This window comes from Physeter macrocephalus, chromosome 20, assembly GCF_002837175.3.
Source record: "Physeter macrocephalus isolate SW-GA chromosome 20, ASM283717v5, whole genome shotgun sequence".
Classification (NCBI taxonomy): Eukaryota; Metazoa; Chordata; class Mammalia; order Artiodactyla; family Physeteridae; genus Physeter; species Physeter macrocephalus.
The window spans coordinates 24,717,921-24,740,242 of record NC_041233.1 but is presented as its reverse complement, the minus strand read 5'-3'; the positions used below and the strand labels follow the sequence as shown (position 1 = coordinate 24,740,242).

Sequence of the window (22,322 nt, the reverse complement as noted above, 5' to 3'; positions counted from 1 at the left end):
GGTCTTCCTAACCATTCACTTAAGCCTTTTCTTTATACAGCCTACTGCTTTCTAATTACAGGGGTTTAGGCTTTAGCTGCTCTTTGTTCATCTTTATTCTTCCTCTGGACTACTGATTCATAACTGGATTTATCACCTCCACACTTCTAGATTAGCCTTCAAATCTGATCTTCTATATGGCCCATCATTGTAAACTCAACACACCCCAAGCTCATTTTCCCCCTGCCAAACAAGCTTCCCTTGAGCTTGAAATCTGAGCTGACTTTGATTCCTTTATTTTTATAGAATTTGATTTCTTTTACAATATCTCCTAAAATATTTCATTCCTTTTTTTAGTCTTGCTACAACTTGAGAACAGACCCATAGCAGCCTGAACTCCTGCATTAGACTCCTTACTTTCAATTCCTCCTGCGTCAATCCAACCTGTGTCCTACTGCTGTGAAATCTGTTTCAAATTCCTGTTTTAAATATATGTGCTCCCCAGCTGGACTCATACATTGCTTATGTGGGAATGTAAAATGGTACAATTCCTTTGGAAAATCATATGGCAGTTTATTATAAAATTAAGCATACACTTAACCTATTCTGTAACACTTTCACTTCTAGATACTGAAAAACGAGACCATAGGTCCACAAAAAAGACTTGTGTAAGACTATTTATAGTGCCTTTTATACATAACAGCCCCAACCTGGAAAATAGCCCAAGTGTTCATTAACGGGAGAATGGATAAACAAATTGTGGTGTACTGTTACAATAGAATCCTACTTGGCAATAAAAGAGAATCACATGCAGCAACATGGATGGATCTCAAAAACATGACATTCAAAACTCTCCATAGTCTGGTCCCAATGTTCTTTAATTTCATAGTGTCTTCTTTCCCACTAATCACACCATGGTCTATTTTAGTTGTAGAAGATTGTCAGTGGTCTTTGATCAGAACATTAAAGTTCTAACCTATTGCTTCCTATCCTACTACAGCAAAAATGGTCGGCTTTCTCTTCTAAATATTTGTATTTTCCTGTCTCCAAACCTTTTTCCACACCATTCCTCCTACCTAGAATAGCCTTGCTGCTCTTCTCTGCTTATCCAAACTTCCATGTTTCAAGGATACGTTCAAAACCTACACTCACCCACCAAAATGCTTTCCTTCTTTGGGACTGCCATAGTGCTCACACTGAGTACACAAACTTCACACTCAGTCACAGGAATGTCCTGTATGGTTAGGTCTCTTTTTACCTTTGTGCCTTCTCACCAGTTATTTTATCAGCTCCTTGAAGGTGGAGACCGTTTTCCTTATATGTTTTTACTCCCCAGATGTCTCTGGTTGCTTGGTATGTACTCAGTACATGCATGTTGATTGATTGACTTTGCTTTCCTTTTATTTCTCAGTGATCTACTTAAACTCTATAGTCTTAAAATTTTATGCTTCTTACAGGAGCTTGTCCATTAGGGAGAGATTTCTTGGCTGTAGAGGCATCCCATGAACCAAGAGACCATTCACATTTGGCTGATGACCACTTGCTGCTTGACAGAGACTCATCTACATATCAAAAGAAGGTGTTACTCATTATTGGTTGGTGAAGATATCAGCTTGGTTTCCCAACTTTGCCAGAAGTTAGTATTTCCAAATTAGGACATTTATACATTTATCTCCTATGCCTTAACTTTTGTAAATCTTGGCCAGTACCCCAGCTGGAGCCCCAAGTCCACTGTCAAGATGACAGGATCAGAGTGCTTTCCTCTCCATTTCTAAATGGGGAAGCCTGGTCAACTTAGATGAAAGCAATTAATAGCCACTCTCATAGGGGAGAGAGGACCTTTATTATTATTATTTACATTATACTAGAAAACAAAATATGGAACAAAAATGGGGAGAATGAGGGTAAACTCTATCTCTTTAACCATCACATAATCCTATGCTCTGCACAAACTAATGCTTTCTCCTTCACTACACCTGGAGCAGTCAGCGCTCAATAATAACGTAAATTCTGAAGACTTTATTAGAAGGAGTTAATTGTATTTGTTCTAATGTTAGCAGGATTTAATCTTACCTGGACTGCCACTGCCACCTTAGTGTCCTGTTTATTTTGTCTCTCAGGTAGTCAGTTAAGTGCCCTTTCTGGCCAGCTCCTTCTCTGCCACAGTATGCATTTTCCTCCTACTTTCTCTTAAGAATGTTTGGATTATTGCTTCTCCTTCCTTTGGTCATTAACAGCCAGAACCGTGTACATTAACTTTTCAGGGCTTAGGCTACCTAGGTCATAACCAGGCCAGTTCAACATGTAGAAGTATTTTATTACCATCATAGGAATATTAGATTATTACCTGGGTCATCCTCCAAAGTGATAAGGTATGGGCCTTACTGAGTTTATTTTTATTTACTTTTTTAAATTGAAGTAGAGTTGATGTACATATTATATAAGTTACAGGTATGTACAGTATAGTGATTCACAAGCTGAGTTTACTTTTAAATAACCCTTTTTAAAATGTAGCTGCACAATATCTGGCCAGTACACCAACAAAGCAAATACTAGATGTGGTACTAAACCCAGGCTCGATAAGCCTGGGCCAAGGATGAGAATCCTTTTTCTCTTTCTTTTTATCCCTCCCCTGCTCCCACACTTTTTTTGCTACAAGTAACACTGTGAAGCTATCATGTAGGAACTGAGATTACATAAATCATTACACATGGATGAGACCAGGCTTATCAACCTTCTGCAAGAAATGGCCATTTTTATATGCTTGTCTACAGACTTATTTGAAACCATTTTCTCCCTTTGGTTTGCCTTTTACATCTGGTTATGATTAGTAAACGTCCAAAAAGCAAAAAAGTCAACAGATTCAAATATTAAAAATAAAACAAAACAAAAACCACGTAGTCTGAGATAAGAGAAAAAAGAGGGAAGAAGTCAAAAATTCAAAGGACAAAATGTTAAGGCCATAGAAGATCTGATATTGGTCCCTCTTTTCATCATATTTTTCATTTTTCCCAAAGCAGACTTAAGCTGACCATATAGTTGAGTCTAGATTGCACAGCTTATAGATGCCTTTTCAAAAGAGCTGATTAAGAATTACTTATCGGGCTTCCTTGGTGGTGCAGTGGTTGCGGGTTCGTGCCCCGGTCCGGGAAGATCCCACATGCCGCGGAGCGGCTGGGCCCGTGAGCCATGGCCGCTGGGCCTGCACGTCTGGAGCCTGTGCTCCGTGAAGGGAGAGGCCACAACAGTGAGAGGCCCGCGTACCGCAAAAAAAAAAAAAAAAATCAACTCTAATTTGCTATTAATTTTTTTAACAGGTTAAATTTTGTGGTAGAATATACATAATATTTACTGTGTTAACCATTTTCACATGTACAATTCATTGACATGAGTGCATTCACTGCTATTTTTTTTTTTTTTTTTTTTTTTTTTTTGCGGTACACGGGCCTCTCGCTGTTGCGGCCTCTCCCGTTGCGGGGCACAGGCCCCAGCCGCGCAGGTTCACCGTTGCGGAGCACAGGCTCCAGACGCGCAGGCTCAGCAGCCATGGCTTACGGGACCAGCCGCTCCGCGGCATGTGGGATCTTCCCAGACCGGGGCACGAACCCATGTCCCCTGTATCGGCAGGCGGACTCTCAACCACTGCGCCACCAGGGAAGCCCCGCTGCTATTTTTTAAACTGAAATTAAACTTATCTTTGCAAAGAGTCACTGGATTACTGTGATAAACACATATAACTTTACTGAAAAAGAGTCATAGTGATACAATTAAGGCAAATAACTGAGCAAACTTCGTCTACAAGAACAGTCCTAGGTTCTCCAATACATTCCCCTGTGCGACTTACCGGATTTGAGGTGATGGACAGCACCTTAGACTGTGGCACTCGAGGTAAGACCAAAGGTTGTGGTTCATTCAGCACACAGGGGCTTTCTGAAACTGGTCTGGTTATTGCAACATTACTGTCATCATCTGAGCAAAGGAATATAATCTATTATCCATGAATATCTTCAGACCCACAATAACAGCACTGTGAAAAAAAATCTCCCCTGAGAATTCATAATCTCAAGCTAGGCTTCACTCATCTTTGCAACCCAATTTCATACCACCTGCACAGTTCAAAAAAACCCTTTAAACCATGAATTTATTTTAAAGTGTTTCCCAGGCTGGTGATTCCTATTTATACCTGGCAGAAGGAAAAGCAAAGATTACTAGAGCAAAGCTGTCTAATAGAACATTTGGAGATTGAAGGAAATGTTCTACATATGCACTGTCCAGTATACTGGCTCTAGCCACATGTGGCTATAGAGCATTTAAAATCTGGCTAGTGTGGGATCTAATCAAACTTACAAGCTTTTGCACAGCAAAGGAAACCATAAACAAAACGAAAAGACAACCTACAGAATGGGAGAAAATATTTGCAAATGATGCAACCAACAAGAGCTTAATTTCCAAAATATACAAACAGCTCATACAACTCAGCAACAAAAAAAACCCTATCCAAAAATGGGCAGAGGACCTAAACAAACATTTACCAAAGAAGACATCAGATGGCCAATAGGCACGTGAAAATATGCTCAACACTGCTAATTATTAGAGAAATGCAAATCAAAACTACAGTGAGGTACCACCTCACACCAGTCAGAATGGCCATCATTAAAAAGTCTACATGGGGCTTCCCTGGTGGTGCAGTGGGTAAGAATCTGACTGCCAATGCAAGGGACATGGGTTTGAGCGCTGTTCTGGGGAGATCCCACATGCGGAGCAACTAAGCCTATGCACCACAACTACTGAGTCTGTGCTTTAGAGCCTGTGCATCACAACTACTGAGCCCACATGCCACAACTACTGAAGGCCGCGCACCTAGAGCCTGTGCTCTGCAACAAGAGAAACCACTGCAATGAGAAGCCCACGCACCACAATGAAGAGTAGCCCCCGCTTGCCGCAAGTAGAGAAAGCCTGCGTACAGCAACAAAGACCCAACGCAGCCAAAAATAAATAAAATAAAATAAATTTATTTATTAAAAAAAGACTACAAACAACAAATGCTGTTTCGGAAACAACCGAAATGTCCATTAACATGAATGGATAAAGAAAACGTGGTATATATTATATATACAATGGAATATTACTCCTGTAAAAAAGAACGAAATAATGCCATTTGCAGCAACACGGGTGCAACTAGAGAGTATCATACTAAGTGAAGTAAGTCAGAAGGAGAAAGACAAATACCATATGATATCACTTATTTGTGGAATCTAAAAATGTGACACAAATGAACCTATCTGTGAAACAGAATCATGGACATAGAGAACAGACTGGTGGTTGCCAGGGGAGAGGAGGCTGGGGGAGGAATGGAGTGGGAGGTTGGGGTGAGCAGATGTAAGCTTTTATATATAGAATGGATAAACAACAAGGTCCTACTGTATAGCACAGAGAACTATATTCAATATCCTATGATAAATCACAATGGAAAAGAATATTTTAAAAAAGAATACATATATGTATAACTGAATCACTTTGCTGTACAGCAGAAATTAACACAACATTGTAAATCAACTATACTCAAGTAAAAAAAATAAAATTTGGCTGGTGTGATTGAGAACAATTTAAATTTTACCTAATTGTAATTAATTAAAATTTAAATAGCCACACACAACTAGTGAAACCTCATGCCCATTACCACTGCCAGTTTTTGTAAATAAAGCTGTAAGAGTAGTTTGTTTATTCTTGTTACTGTATAGTACTCCTTCATATGAATATATCACGTTCTGCTGTTGAGGGATGTTTGGGTAGTTTCCAGTTTATGTTTTCCAGTATATAGTGCTGTCATGGACATTCTGTCCTTGGGGAAGATGTATACTGAGTATATAGTAGTACGCACAGCCACATCCACTCATGTACATTATTGTTTATGGCTGCTTTCAAGGGCAGAGTTGAGTAGTTGCCACAGAGACTGGATGGCTGGCAAAGACTAAAACATTTACCATCTGGCTCTTTATATACAAAGTTTGCTGATCCCTATTTTAGGTCAATCAACCCACTAAACCAGTCAGCGATCCTCCAGCTCCATTATAAGATCATTGTCTTTTTTTCAAACTTTAAGTTTCAAAATCACAATAGTTATACAATGAAATAACCTAAATTTATGGATGCATGGAAAAATAAACTAAAAGGATATTAATTCATAGCCTAACATGGGCAAATTGTGAAGGTGAAATGAAAGTTTTCTCTGAAAACGTTCAGTGGTTGATACTGAAAACTGAAGTAATTCCTTTATTACCAGGATTTATTATTATTGGGGTTTGGATATGTCTCTGGACTTTATCATCTGTCCTGTATCTCCCAAAGCAGTTTGTTTTGAAAAGGGTCTTAGACCTACTCTTCTCTAATACCAGCTTTAAAAGGGAACTTAACATGCATACAACAGAGTGGTTTTATAAAAAAAAAAAGAAAAAAACTCACATGGACAGTATCAACTGTGGCAAACATGTGGAGCAACTGGAGTGCTCATACAATACTGGAGAGAGTGTAAATAGATACATCCACTTTGGAAAAAAATTTGGCAGTATCCACTGAAGTGGGAATAGCATATCCTATGACCTAGCAGTGCCACTGTTATGTACCCAGTGCATGTGTTCACCAAAAGACATATACAAGAATGTTTATAACAGCACTATATGCCGGCAGACGTAAACCGGAAACTACCTAAGTGTCCATCAACAGTAGAATGTGATATATTCATACAATAAAATACTATATAACAATGAAAATGAACTACTGTTACACTCAAAACAGTTGAATCTAACAAACATAATGTTGAGTTTAAGAAGCCAAATGCAGAAGGGCACATACTATATGAATCCATTCTTAAAAGTTTTAAAACAGGCAAAACTAATCTGTGGTGCTGTAACTCAGGATAGGTTTACTTTTGGGGGGTAGGAGTTTAGTAACATGAAAGGGGCTTCTGAAGTGTTGGTAATGTTCTGTTCTTGATATGAGCATTGGTCATACAAGTCGATTCAATTTTAAAAAATTAATCAAGTTTGATGTAAATTTATTTTGCAATTTTCTATATAGATATGCTTTATATTTTTTAATATATATTTTTAATTTATTTTGGCTGCACCAGGTCTTAGTTTTGGCACATGGGATCTTAGTTGCAACATGCGGACTTCTTGGTTGTGGCATGTGGACTCTTAGTTGCGGCATGTATGCGGGATCTAGTTCCCTGATCAGGGATCGAACCTGGGGCCCCTGCATTGGGAGCACGGAATCTTACCCTCTGGACCACCAGGGAAGCCTCTCCCCTAGATACACTTTAATAAAAGTGGTTTTTAAAATGTATTTCCTGGACTTGTGCTTCCAGCCAAGATGGAGCAACAGGGACTGGCTTTACCCTCCTGCTTAAAACCACCAATAAATCCGTGAAACAATGGCTTTAAGACACTGGGCATCAGGTAATGAAAGACAGTGAACCATGAGATAGTAAACAAATGATGCTGGCTCTGCAACTGCCTTGAAAGAGTTTCCAAGACATGACACAAAGAGGAAGAACAAAGACAGATCCTGTTGGACTCCCTGATTTGAAAGTCCAGAGAGACCAAGACTGCTAGGGTTCATAGGACAGAGTATCAGAGAAGAAAAATGCACAGAAAGGGAACCCAGGATATCTGTAGAGTGTGGAGTGTCCTTTGAGTACTCAAAGGAGTATTGATTACTGCATGTATGAGAAAAAAACACCTGAGGCTAGGAAAGAGAACCAACTGAAAGAATTAGAGGGAATAGTGCCTGCTGCTCACATGGGACCAGGAACAGTTCCTGGTTCTTCCAGCCATACTAGAAAAACTCATAATGAATGGGGCATTGGGCAGAGTACTTAGGACAATCTTGCCTCAGTATCTGGGGGATAATTAGTTGGACTGAATGACCTGTCTATAACAAATCATAAAAGCAAGACCAGAAGAGATCAATTTTTTTCCAAGTAACTTAAGTGCATCCCAGGAAAAACCGAAGAAGATACATACAAATGAAAAAAAAAATCAACTCCCAATAAGATAAAATTCACTATGTCTGGCACCCAAAGAATACCATGCAGGAAAATACAACTCACAATGAGAAGAATATCAATCATTGAAACCAACCCAGAATTCACACACATGTTTGAGTTATCCCACTTTTTCAAAAAGAGACATGGAAGATATAAAATTCACCCAAATCATACTTCGTAGAAAACAATGAGTAGAAAAATACACTGGATGAGCTTAACAGCAGATTCACCACTGTAAAAGAAAATATTAATGAACTTGAAGGCACAATAGGAAACATCCAAATTGAAATACACAGAGAAGAAAATTATTTAATTAAAGCATCACATTTGAGGGATCAGTAAGCAAATGCACTAATATATATGAGTAACTGGGGCCCGAAGGGATGGTGGGCGGCTGAAAAAATATCTGAAGAAATAATGGCTGAAAGCTTTCCAAACAATGAAGACAATAAACCCACAGATCCAAGAAGCTCAACAAACTCCATGCAGAAGTAATGTGAAGAAAATTACATCAAGGTAGGTGGTTTGTGACCACCTAGAGGGGTGGGATAGGGAAGATGGGAGGGAGGGAGATGCAAGAGGGAAGAGATACGGGAACATATGTATATGCATAACTGTTTCACTTTGTTATAAAGCAGAAACTAACACACCATTGTAAAGCAATTATACTACAATAAAGATGTTAAAAAAAATACAAAAAGAAAATTACATCAAGGCACATCATAATCAAATTGCTCAAAACCAGTGAAAATGAGAAAAATCTTAAAAGCAGCCAAAGAAAAAATACATGAACACAGGAACAAAGAAAAGGATGACATCAGATTTCTGTGCAAGTGAGAAGACGGTGGACAACACCTTTAAAGTATGAAGAAGGAAATCCAAAAGAGGGTATATATGTATATGTATAGCTGATTCACTTTGCTGTATGTACAGTAGAAACTAACACAATATTGTAAAGAAACTATACTCCAATAAAATAAAATAGGTAACCAACAAGGACCTACTGTATAGCACAGGGAACTCTGCTCAATACTCTGTAATAAACTAAATGGGAAAAGAATTTGAAAAAAAGTAGATACATGTATATGTATAACTGAATCACTTTGCTGTACACCTGAAACTAACACAACATTGTTAACCAACTATACTCCATTATAAGAAAAAATTTTTAATAAATAAATAAACGAGATACACTGAATGTTAAAAAAAGTACCACAAGAAAAAGTGTCCACCTAAAATTCAATACACCACACAACTATCTTGCAGAAATGAAAGAAAAATAAGGAAATTTTCATATATCAAAAGAAAGCATTTCTCACCAACAGACTCACATACAAGAAATTTTAGAGGACATCTCTCAGGTTGCAAGAATTTTTTTAAAAATTTTTAATGAGATGAAATTTGCATAACATGAGTCACCATTTTTAACCATTTTACAGTATACAATTAAGTGGTTTTTAGTATATTCATGATTTTCTGCAACCACCACCACTATCTAATTTCAGAAAATTTCCATCACTCCAAAAAGAAACCCCATACCTCCCAATGCACCTCTTCCTCCATCCCCTGGCAATCATTAAACTACTTTCTCTATGGACCTGCCTGTTCTGGAAATTTCACCTTAATGGAATCATACAATATGTGGCCCTTTATGTCTGTCTTCTTTCGTTTAACATAATATTTTCAAGGTTCACCCATGTTTTAAGATGCATCATTACTTAATTCCTTTTTTTAAAAAAATAATTTATTTATTTTTGGCTGTGTTGGGACTTCGTTGCTGTGCGCGGGCTTTCTCTAGTTGTGGTGAGCGGGGGCTACTCTTCGTTGTAGTGCGCGGGCTTCTCATTGTGGTGGCTTCTCGTTGCAGAGCACGGGCTCTAGGCACACGAGCTTCAGTAGCTGTGGCTCAAGGGCTCTAGAGCGCAGGCTCAGTAGTTGTGGTGCACGGGCTTAGTTGCTCCGTGGCATGTGGGATCTTCCCAGACCAGGGATTGAACCCATGTCCCCTGCATTGGCAGGCAGATTCTTAACCACTGTGCCACCAGGGAAGTCCCTTAATTCCTTTTAATGTATGAATAATACTCCATTGCATGATGTATTAGTTACTCAAGCTGCCATAAAATATGACAGACTGGATGGCTTAAACAACAGAAATTTATTTTCTCACAGTTCTGGAGGCTAGAAGTCTATGATCAAGGTGCTGTCAGGGTTGGTTTATAGTGTGACCTCTCTTCCTGGCTCCTAGGCAGCTGCCTTTTCCCTCTGTCCTTGCCTGACTTCTTCTCTTTACACATACAGAAATAGAGAGCTGGGATGTCTCTTCCTCTTCTTACAAGGATACCAACCCTATAGGATTTAGGGTCCCACCCTTCTGACTCATTTAACCTTAATTACCTCCCTAAAGGCCCTGTCTCCAAACCTAGTCACATTGGGGGTTAGGGCTTCCACATATGGATTTTGAGGGGGACACAATTCAGTCCATAACACATGGATATACCAAATTTTGTTTATCCATTCATCAGTTGATGGATGTTTAGGTTGGTTCACTTTTTTTAAATAAATTTATTTACTTATTTATTTTTGGCTGCGTTGGGTCCTCATTGCTGTGCATGGGCTTTCTCTAGTTGTGGCGAGCAGGGCTACTCTTCGTTGCAGTGCGCAGGCTTCTCATTGCGGTGGCTTCTCTTGTTGTGGAGCACAGGCTCTAAGTACACAGGCTTCAGTAGTTGTGGCTTGCAGGCTCTAAAGCTCAGGCTCAGTAGTTGTGGTGCATGGGCTTAGTTGCTCTGCGGCACGTGGGATCTTCCCAGACCAGGGCTCAAACCCATGTCCCCTGCATTGGCAGGCAGATTCTTAACCACTGCGCCACCAGGGAAGTCCTGGTTCCACTTTTTGACTATTATGACTAATGCTGCTATGAACATTCATGCCAGGGTTTTGTGTGGATATATTTCATTTCTCTTGATTATATAACTTTGAGTGGAATTGCTAGGTCATATGGTAATTTTATGTTTAACTTCTTGAGGAACTGCCAAACTGTTTCCACAGTGGCTGCACCACTTTACATTCCCACCAGCAATTTATGAGGGTTCCAGTTTCACAACCTCATGAACACTTGTTATTGTCCTTTTCTTTTTTTTTTAAATATAGCCATCCTAGTGGGTTTGAAGTGGTGTCTCATTGTGGTTTTGGTTTTGATTTGATTTCCCTAATGAATAATGATGTTGAACATCTTTTCTTGTGCTTATTGGCTATTTGTATATCTTCTTTGGAGAAATGTCTGTTTGAGTTATTTGCCCATTAAAAAAAAATAAATTTATTTATTTTTGGCTGCATTGGGTCTTCGTTGCTGTGCACAGGCTTTCTCTAGTCGCGACAAGCGGGGGCTACTCCTTGTTGCGGTGTGTGGGCTTCTCATTGTGGTGGCTTCTCTTGTTGCAGAGCACGGGCTCTAGGCGTACGGGCTTCAGTAGCTGTGGCTCGCGGGCTGTAGAGTGCAGGCTGTTGTGGCGCATGGGCTTAGTTGCTCCGCGGCATCTGGGATCTTCCCGGACTGGGGCTCAAACCCGTGTCCCCTGCTTTGGCAGGCGGATTCTTAACTGTGCCACCAGGGAAGCCCTATTTGCCCATTTTTAAATTGGGTTGTTTTTTCTTTTGTTTTTGAGTTGTAGATCTTTATATACTGTGAGTACTAGATTCTTATCAGGTGTATGATTTACGTACATTTCCTCCCATTCTGTAGGCTGTCTTTTCAGTTTCTTGATAATGTCCTTTGATACACCCTAAAGTTTTTTATTTTGATGAAGTCCAATTTATTTATTTTTTCCTTTGTTGTTTGTGGTCTTGGTGTCATATCTCAGAATCCACTGCCAAATCCAAGCTCATGAAGATTTTCTCCAATGTTTTCTTCTAAGTTTTATAGTTTTAGCTCTTAAATGTGTACCTTCAATCCACTTCAAGTTGATATTTTGTATATGGTGTGAAGTAAGGGTCTAACTTCATTCTTTACCATGTGGCTATCCAGTTGTGCCAGCACAATTTCTTTTTTTTTCTCCTATCTGAATTTTTTTGATTGATATATAGTTGATTTACAGTATTCTGTAAGTTTCAGGTGTGCAACATAGTGATTCACAATTTTAAAAGGTTATACCCCATTTATAGTTATTATAAAATATTGGCTATATTCCCTGCCAGTACCATTTCTTAAAGAGACTATTCTTCCCCCATTGAATGGTCTTGGCACCCTTGTTGAAAATCAGTGGCCATAGATGTGTGGATTTATTTCTGGACTTTTGATTCTATTCCATTGATCAGTATGTGTTCTTATGCCAGTACCACACTGTTTTGATTACTGTAGCTTTGTATTATGTTTTAAAACCAAGAAGTAGGAATCCTCCAAATTTGTTCTTTTTCAATATTGTTTTGGATATTCAGGATACCTTGCATTTCTTTATGAATTTCAGGATCATTTCTGAAAAAAAGGCAGTTACAATTATAAGGTTGTACTCAACCTGTAGATGTATTTAGGGAGTATTGCCATCTTAATAATATTTAGTCTTCCAATCCATAAACAAAGGGTGTCTTTCTATTTCTTCAGGTCTTCTCTATTTTCTTTCAATAATATTTTGTAGTATTCAGTGTACAAGTCTTACACTTCCTTGGTTCAGTTTATTCCTAAGTATTTTATTCTTTTTGATGCTATTATAAATGAGTTGTTTCCTTAATTTCATTTTTGATTGTTCATGGGTAGTAGCTAGAAGAACTTTGAGAAGCATGATAGAGAAGACATAAATTACCTTCAACAGACTTAGGAGGAATCTGGATTTGGAGGAAGCTGTAGGGGAGGGCTTAGAAGGAAATGAGGAACATGTTATTAGAAACTGGAAGTAGGGAGATGCTTGTTATTTTGTGGCAGAGAGCTTAGTGAAATGGTCTCCTGTGGTCACGTGGAAATCAGAACTTTTAAGTGATGATCTTGGTTATATAGCTAAGGAGATTTCCAATCAAAGTGTTAAAGGTGAGGCCTGATTTTGTTCTTGCTGCTTATAATCAAACACGAGATGAGAGAGATAAATTGAGGGGAAAACTATTAAACATAAAGAAACCAGGACTTGATGATTTTGAAAATTCTCAATCTCTCTAGATGGCAAAAGATTCTAAATAAAGGAAGGCTATCAGACCCCCAAAATTCTACTGTCAGGAAGCAGCCTAATAAAATTACTTAGCTACAAACATGTGCTATGTTTCATGAAAAAGGAAGGATGACTCAGAGGGCAAAACCAAGAGCTCAGAAGGTAGAGCAGAAAGCTGAGAGGATTATTTCCAGGCTTTAAAACTTAATGAAGGAACTCCCAGTATTTTCACAGCTGGATTTCAGAATTGCTGTGGACCCATTTTTACTCTCCCCTCCCCGACCCCTGCCTTTTAACTGGAGTGTCTATAATGGTTATCTTTTTGCTGGCCCACTATTGTATGTTGGGTGTGTTGGGGTCAAATAACTTGTCTCTAGGAGTAGAATGGTTGGATTATATAGTTAGATGTTTATATACCTGTGTATGTAAGCTTTAGTTTCATAGGTTTATAGATGGAAAGGAATTGTGCCCCAGTAATTGCACTTCCTGTATTACATCCAGGAACTTCATTCATACCAGGACCTGATTCAAAGTCTTTGGAGCTGATGCTGTAATAGATGATTCTTTTGGAAACCTTTGAAGGGAGTTGAATGTACTTTGCCTGTGGGAGCACATGAATCACTAAGGGCCAGTGGGAAGACTAGTGGACAAATTCCAAGGTGCACCCCCCACCCCCCCGCCATGATTCTCAGCTCTTGATGTTCACACCTTCGTGTAAACCCCTCCCTTTGAGCATGGGCAGGACCTGTGACTTGCTTCAGATCAAAAGATGATGGTAAAAGTGATGGGATGTCACCCCCATGATTATGTTATATAAGTTTCTGTCTTGCTAGCAGATTAGCTCTCAGTCTTTCTTGCTGGCTTTGGAGAAATAAGCTGCCATGACTGCTACAGCTACAAGAAACTGGATGCTTCCAAAAACACACAAAAGGGGAAGTGGATCCTTTTCTAGTTGAGCCTCTACATGAGAACCCAGCTTTAGCCAACACCTTGATTGCAGCCTTGTGAGATCTTAAGTAAAGGACTAGCTGGCTGTTCCTGGACTTCTGACCCACAAATCTGTGAGATAATAAATGTGTGTTGTTTGAAGCTGCTAAGTTTGTGATAATTTTTGTGCAACATAGAAAATCAATACAGACAATTCTTAAGAAGTTAAACATACATTTAACCATATAATCCAACGATTTCACTTGTAGAAATCTACCCAAGAGAAAAGGAAATATATGTCAAAATTCTTGTACACTAGTGTTCGTAACAGCATTAATAGTCCAAAAATGAAAACAATCCAAACGTCCATCAACAGATAAATGGATAAACAAGTTGTGGAACAATGGAATACAACTCAGCAATAAAAGGAATAAATTATTGACACACACAGTGACATGGATGACTGTCAAAATGATCACACTGAGGGAAAGAAGCCGACAAAAGAAGAGTAAATACTACATGATACCATTTAAGCAGATAAGTTGTCATTTGGGGATGGTGGGTCAGGCAAGGGCAGGAGGGAGGGATTACAAGGTTATTAATTTTGAGGGTAATGGATATGTTCACTATATTGATTGTCTCATGGTTTCATGGCTGTATACATAGGTCAACTTATCAGATAATACACTTGAAATATGATTGGTTTATTGTATATCAATTCTTCAATAAAGCAGTTTTTTAAATGTATTTGCACATGTTTTTTCTCACAAATAATTATATTCAAAGAGAATGCACAATCTCTATCTAGTCATCATAGAGTAGGCCTTGTTACTCATCCACTCATTCCCAGATACTTTCCAAATATCTGTTTCTATGAGAAATACAAATATGATTCTTTTGTACTAATGAACATATAATTTAATAGACTGGTTACGGTTTGGAAAGCATAAACAATTATTTTTTTATATTGTTTTCACAAAGAGCCTTACCAGAAGCAAATCCCTCCCAGTGACTACGTGTCAGCTGCTCCATACAGCTTAGGACCTTGCTCCACACATCATCAAACACATAAGCAAGGACATCCTCTTTCATGCAGTAAAATGGAGCAATGGGTGGGTACCCTAATTTCTGTTTCTCTGTAGCTGCTTCTGATTTCTTTCCATGAAACCCCTCTTCCCTGTAACAGAAGCAAGAAGGAAAGACTTCATGGTTATTCTTCACTGGGTGTTCACCACTGTCTTTTGGCTGCTTAGGAGTGTGATTTATGCTCCTCCCCACCACCACCCCCTTCCTCCCCACATATATAGCACAGGTATTAAATAGGCTTGTGAACTAAGGGAGTTTTCAACAGAGAAGACTCTGCATTTCCCTTTTTATACCCATCCCACCCCACCCCCCTACTCTGCCAAAAAAACAGAACAAGAAAAAGAAGACTGAGAATCATTGTACTTTTTTAAGCTTTAAATAGATGGGCATTTTTAATTGAGCAACAAGCAACGTATGACAATTAAGCACACAAAAATAATCTTTTTGTTGTAACTGGATAACATTTAGATTAATATTAACTTGACACATTTAACGATGCGCATATAACTGTGATTATGCTGCATAATTATTTGAGGCAATGATTCATTAGGGAAATAGTCCACGTAGATTATTAAAATTAGTATACTTTTACTAATGCAAATAAACATTTGGTAATTGGCTGTAAAGGAAAAAGAGGGAAGCCCAACAGCACAGGAAACTACTCTGAGGCTCTTCTGGAGACTGTGTATCTATAACCCAGAAACTTCCAGTTAGGCAAGTCTGTCCTTTCTCTGGCAATGAGTGCCAGTAGCCCCAGATTTCTGGGGGAAGATAAGATGTGCTTATCTATGACAGAAGTATTATCAACTAAGACAAAGCAAATTCTGGAACTGGCTTGGGTGGAGAGAAGTACCTTTATAGTGAAAGTTACTCCTAGGGCAACAAAGTGCTCAAGAATGAAATAGGAAACTGTAGGCAGGTAAGAAGGATGCTAAAAGATTTAAGCAGGGCAGCCAGACTCCCTTTGCTTCTCCTTTCCCAAGGAAGAGCTAGCCTGGCATTAAGTGGCAGAGGAGGCTGATTAGCATTAAATGTATTTCAATTTATATTTCTTTTTAGAGGAGATAACATAGTCATATGATAAAAATTCAAATTGTATAGAAGAAAATATATGTTATGTAGTGAAAAATAAGTCTCCTACATCTCTGTCCCCAAGTCCCCATTCTCAGAAGCAAACATACATAGGTCCAGAGAGATAGTTACATTATACACTGTAGTGCACCTCACTCTTTGTCAATGTATCTTGTCCATAATCCCTATCAATACATATAAATCTGCCTCTTTTAAAAAATAATTGCAGAGTATTCCATTGGATATACCATAATATATCTAACTAGACAGTTATTGATCAACTAACCTTTGCTTTTATAATCAATACTGCAATTAATATCCTCTACAGATATTCCTCAACTTACGTATTGGGTTACAGCGCAATGAACTTATGAAACTATCATGTCAAGAATGCATTTAATACACCTAACCTATTGAACATTATAGCTTAGCAAAGCCCACCTTAAATGTGCTCAGAACACTTATATTAGCCTACAGCTAAGCAAAATTATCTAACACAAAAACTATTTTATAATAAAGTGTTGAATATCTCATGTAATTTACTATATACTCTACTGAAAGTGAAAAGCAATGGCTGTATGGTTTTAAGTATATTGGTTGTTTACCCTCATGATTATGTGGCTGACTGGGAGCCGCAGCTTGCTGCCACTGCCCAGCATCCTGAGAGAGTATCATACTGCATATCACCAGCCAAGGAAGAAACAATCAAAATTCAAAGTACAGTTGCTACTGAATATGTATCACTTTTGCACCATCGCAAAATCAAGAAATCATAAGTCAACTCATCTTAAGTTGGGAACAATATGTATGTACTTCTTTGGCTACATGGGTATTATATCTGTAGGATAAATTCCTATAAATAGAATTATTGAGTCAAAGGTTATGTGAATTTCAATTTAAAGAGGTGGTATACATAGGATCCAGAAAGTATACTCTCAGGCATTTATCCCAGAGACATGAAAAGTTTTGTTCATACAAAAATCTGTGCATGAATTTTCATAGCAGCTTTATTAATAACAGCCAAAAGCTAGAAATAGCCCAGGTGTCCTTCCACAGGTGCACAAACTGTGGTACATCCATACCATGGAACGTGCTGACAATAAAGAATAAATTTTTGATAAACCTAAGTAAATAAATAAATAAATAAATAAATGGGTGGTATAATTCTCCAGTAGTGAAAGAATATGCCTCTTTTCTCATTCAAGGAATTGTTAACCTTCTTTATCTTGTCTTTTGATAGTATGACATGTAAAAGAATACTCATTATAGTTTTAATTTGCATCTCTAATTGTGAATGAGATTGAATTCCATTTCATATATTTAAAATCCATTTCCTTATAATGTGAACTATTCATGTTCTTTGTTTCATCCTTAATCTTTTCCTTACTGATATACATATTAAGGAAATTAAGCCTCTGTGTATGCATGAACTGCAAATATTTTTGCCAGTTTGTCATTTGTCTTTTGACTCCATGAGTTTTTCTATGCAGAAATATTATTTTATGTAGTTTTTTAAAGAATTTCTTAAATGACTTGTAGATTTTGTGCTATGGTTAGAAAGACCTTCCCTATTGCCAAGTTATTAAAAAAAAAACCCAATCTTTCATATCTCATTTTCTTCCAAACTTACATGATTTCATTCATCACATCTCAATATCTCAGTGATATCTCTAAAGAGAAGACTGCCTTTCTAAAAATCTTCCATTTTACCTGAAAATTCATTTGGGTTTACTATCAGGAAAGGGGAAGAGATGCCCCAGGGACACCTATGAGCCATGAACATCACATTTTAAATTAGTTAAATCTGCTGTATTTTTTATAAGCTAAAATGAAGGGAAAAGACCTTTGAGGAAAAAGGAAGAGAAAATATGGATAATTTGACTCAGGCCGGATGAAGTGAAAGGGAAGGGGGCAATCTCTGGAAAACCAAAAGAGCATACTTATGATTCCCTTGGAACAATGAGCTAGCTCAACGGTGTTATGTCTGGAAACCTGGGTTGTGTTTACCTGACCCTAGGACTGTGTACCTTGAGCATGTAGTAAGCATGGCTCAGTAGGAAATATGGGAAGAAGTCCAAAATCATGTGACACTAAATAGACCTAACCAAAGCCTCACACCCTAAAATGAAATTCTCACTTCTAGATGTACTACTGTGACTATAAATTCTGAGCTTTTAAAGGCTTAGAGGAATAATTTAAGAGTTTAATATATCAGAAAAGTAGCATGGAATAGTGAAGAGAGCACTGGATTTAGAATCAGATGAATAAAGCACTGGATTTAGAATCAGATGAATAAAGTTTTCATGAGTTACTGGTGATACTTTACAAAGAGGAAAATCAAATGAAGTGGAGAAAAAAATTAATTCATTTAAAAATGTTTAATCTCAGGAAGAGGCAAATGACGTGTGCAGGAAAAAAACATAAAAGGAAGACTGGTATGTGAAAGCAATAGGAATTTATATCAATTTATATGACACTGGATAACTGACAACTAATAGAAAATAAATAACAAACAGACCAACTTAATTATAGGTAATATTGGTAGTATACTTTAGAAAAAATAGATATTAACAACAAAATAGGAGGGGAGTAAAAAGTTTAAAAGACATAATACTCACATATCTGTGTGGTCGAATGCTAGGTATTCCTCTATTATTCCTTCCGAGAAGATTATACAGTCTTCCTCTTCTCTTTCCATAGAACACAAGCTAGGGGATTTGGCAATGGAAGATGCTTTAGGAGCATATGAAGATGAAAAGTGTAACTTCTTTCCCCTAATACCAAATCTGGAAGAGGAAAAATATTAATTATGTTCAACATAAACAGTTCTCAAAGCAACTCATTTGCACAAGTTTCAGCTCAAGGTCCCTTGCCCTAGTGACACCTTCCTGGGCTACTCTAAAACTTAATACCTGTTATTTCTCAGAACAGGAATAAATAAATACTAGCCATAGACCCACTCTGCTTAGGTATATTATGCACTATTGAATACTGCTTGCTATCTTTTCAGATGCAACAGCTATGGCTATAAAATAAGTTTTTCTAAAAAATCTAATAATATTTACATTCATAATTAGCTCTTTAAAGTACCTCAGGAGGTTATATGTTTATTTCAATAACTCCATCATTGTTCAAAATGCATACTCCTAAAGGGCAAGTATCTTCCCTTACTTAAATTTAAATTTCTCATCCTACCCAGGTATTCAATGAATATATGATGACGCCTTCACTCCAGCAGGTTTACTTTGGAGAAAGTCAGTCAAATCTGAGCAGTACAATTTTTTAAATGGCTCTCAGTTTAACCAAATATTAAATATAACCAATGTATGCTTTGTGTTATTCTTTATACCTTTTTGTACCTTAAGTATTTTTTAAACAATGAAAAGAGAATAAACCTATGGCACTTTTCAGCAAGGCCTTTGGGGAAATCTTTTTGGAAGACATTTTGGAAATATGTATTAGAAGCCTTAAAACAGAAATACCCTTTGATTCAGTGGTTTCATTTGTAGGGGATTTCCTTCAAGGATATGACCTATAAGATTTAGCTATAAAAATTATCATCACAGAACTGCTTATAATTGCCAAAATTCAAAACTGGCCCAACTGTTTCAAAATATAGGATAGGGGATTGGTTGTTTAGATAATGGTATGTTCATGCAATGGAATTCTATGAGGTTACTAAATTAATGTTGGGGGACAAAATGGAAGATTCCCATAATAAAATGGTAATTATAAAAAAGATTACAAAATATGTACAGTAATTTCAAAAAACTCTATACATATGTGGCAGAGAATGCTAGGTGCCCCCAATATCGATTCTCCCTGTCTCTCCTAATACATCATGCCAATTTAATTCAGGAGAGCAATACACGCACCTCAAAGATGATGTTTCCCACCACCTTGCAGCCAGATGTGACCAATGAGATATGAGCAGATTTTTTATGTGGGACTCTGGGGAGGCTGTTTAAAGAGAACTGGGTTAGCTTTAAGGGATGCCCTTTTGCCCTTCTGCCTTTCCTGCTTCCTGGAAAGTGAATGTCATGTTTGCAACTCTGTCAGCTATCTTGGCCCACAAAAAAAAAAAAAAAAAAAAAAAAAAAAAAAAACTCAGGAAAAGTATCCTGGGCTAGCACAATGTAGCAGAAAGATGAAATGAGTCTAGGACCCTGAAAACACCATACTACCACTGTACTGTCTTTAGATACCCTTCCTCCAGACTTCTTTTAAAAGAGAAATTTCTCTGTTATGTAAGCCATTAAATAAGGTGTATGGTTCATGGGAAGTGGTTGGAAGGGTATTAGGCCAGACTGTGAAGTACTTTGTTAACTTTGGCTAATTGATAGCAATGGAATTGAAGTTTTTAAGAAGGGGAATGACAGCATCCTTGCTTTAAAAGATCACTATGGTGGTGATGAAGAGGATAATGTGGTTAGGAGGCTAGTGCAAAAGATGAAACGAGCTGGTAAGCTGATGAGAGCCTGGACCATGGCAGGAGGCATGGGGGACAGAGAGACAATAAGAGACAGGAAAACAGTTTGAAGAACAAATATATCAAAACCAGCTGGTATTACCGTTTATAAAAGTCTCTAAACTTGAGACTTAAGGTTTTTTAAGTCTCTCTTCTGAAATTCTAAAACAGTGATACCCAAAACCTAGTGAACAGATTTATGGCAATCCATGACAAAATTTTTACTGATCCACATCAAAAGGAACAAAATAAGAATAATGCTCAGTAAGAGTACAAAATGCCCTTTCTTGAAAAGGACTGTCCTTATTTTGAGACATGCTTTTTTGTGTTAATGTCATTTCTTTTATAAAACAGTGATGTTAGTATTTCTTTTTACCACATGACAAAATTAAAAGCTGTCAAACCCATGTCAAACACTGCACTCCCAGCATTCCTTATGTTATTGTGCTACTGTATCGTTCCATTTGTATTATTAACCAATCATTTTTTAGTCAGTGGTAACTAATGGAATTACTTGCTCTGAAAAAAAAATAGGCTTTTCTAACAAAGTATAGGCCTTTTTGTTAGTTAAAAAAATTTTCAGTTAGATGAGAAGGAAAAGTGTTCCCATTTCCCCTAAAGCTGCAGCAAAAAACAGATAGTATTCTACATCATAAAACTGTCTTTGCAAATGTTGTTTCTAACAAAGGGATCTTTTAAATCATCAGACTTCAGAGATTACCATGTCTGGAAAATAACCTTTAACTTCTAAAATGTTTGTAATTCCTTTACTTACTAAAAAAATAACAGTGGTCTTATCTAATAATGTATTGCCCTGATAATAATATTTAAGTTCAGATCTGTTTTCTTGTGAGAGGAAAGAAATCATTGCCACTTTATTCTTCTCCCACATGCATGGAGGATAAAATGACTTTGCTGGGTTTCTTATTTAAACAAAGAGTTTAATTTGGAGCCAGCCCTCAGGTGTAGGCCTTAGGAGGCAGAATTCTGCAGCCTTCGTGGAGGTGATCACTGCAAGGCCCTCCAGGTTGGCTGGGAGGAACAAGTGGCCAAGAGCTCTCCTTCCTGAGTAGGATCTGAAAAGGACAATTAACCACTCTCAACTCCATTTCAGACCAAATTTATCTTCCAGTGGACCTCTAGCAATGATCAAAATAGAGGAAAGTTACATGAAGTTGTGATCTCATGATGCCAAAAGGAAGAAAATATAACTTAGTACACTAGGAAAGGAAATATGATTGTGGATGGCCCTACCAGTAGAAGAACTGAAAGAGAACATCTCCATGGTTTTGGAGAGCTTCAGAAAGCTCTTTATGTCTGAAAAAGTCTGATTTGTAATTAGCTTGACTGGGCTCTTGCATTTAGGACAGTTGTAAAAAGAAAAAAAAACAAAGAAAATGAAAGCAAAAGCTATAATTTGTAATGAATGACATGAGGGAGGTGGGCTTAGGAGAAACCATACCATGTCACTTTAATGATTTTTTTAAAACTGTGGTGAACAATATAAGATTAAATACACCATCATAAGCATTTAAAACCATACAGTTCAACAGTGTTAAGTATGTTCACATTATTGTTCAACAGATCTCTTGAACTTTCTTATATTGCAAAA

The 22,322-nt window shown here is 37.6% G+C and overlaps 1 protein-coding gene across 3 annotated transcripts in view; it reads right to left on the bottom strand.

Moving 5' to 3' along the window:
* FAM149B1 (family with sequence similarity 149 member B1) overlaps positions 1 to 22,322 on the bottom strand; it is a 54,767-nt gene that overhangs the window by 6,697 nt on the left and 25,748 nt on the right. For all 3 annotated transcript variants that reach the window (XM_007110868.4, XM_007110866.4, XM_007110867.4), the window contains exons 6-9: positions 18,861 to 19,028; positions 15,075 to 15,262; positions 3,824 to 3,948; positions 1,435 to 1,541 (exon numbers count right to left, since the gene is read on the bottom strand). In XM_007110868.4, the coding sequence (XP_007110930.1) occupies positions 1,435 to 1,541; positions 3,824 to 3,948; positions 15,075 to 15,262; positions 18,861 to 19,028 (588 nt within the window). The remainder of the gene's footprint in view (positions 1 to 1,434; positions 1,542 to 3,823; positions 3,949 to 15,074; positions 15,263 to 18,860; positions 19,029 to 22,322) is intronic.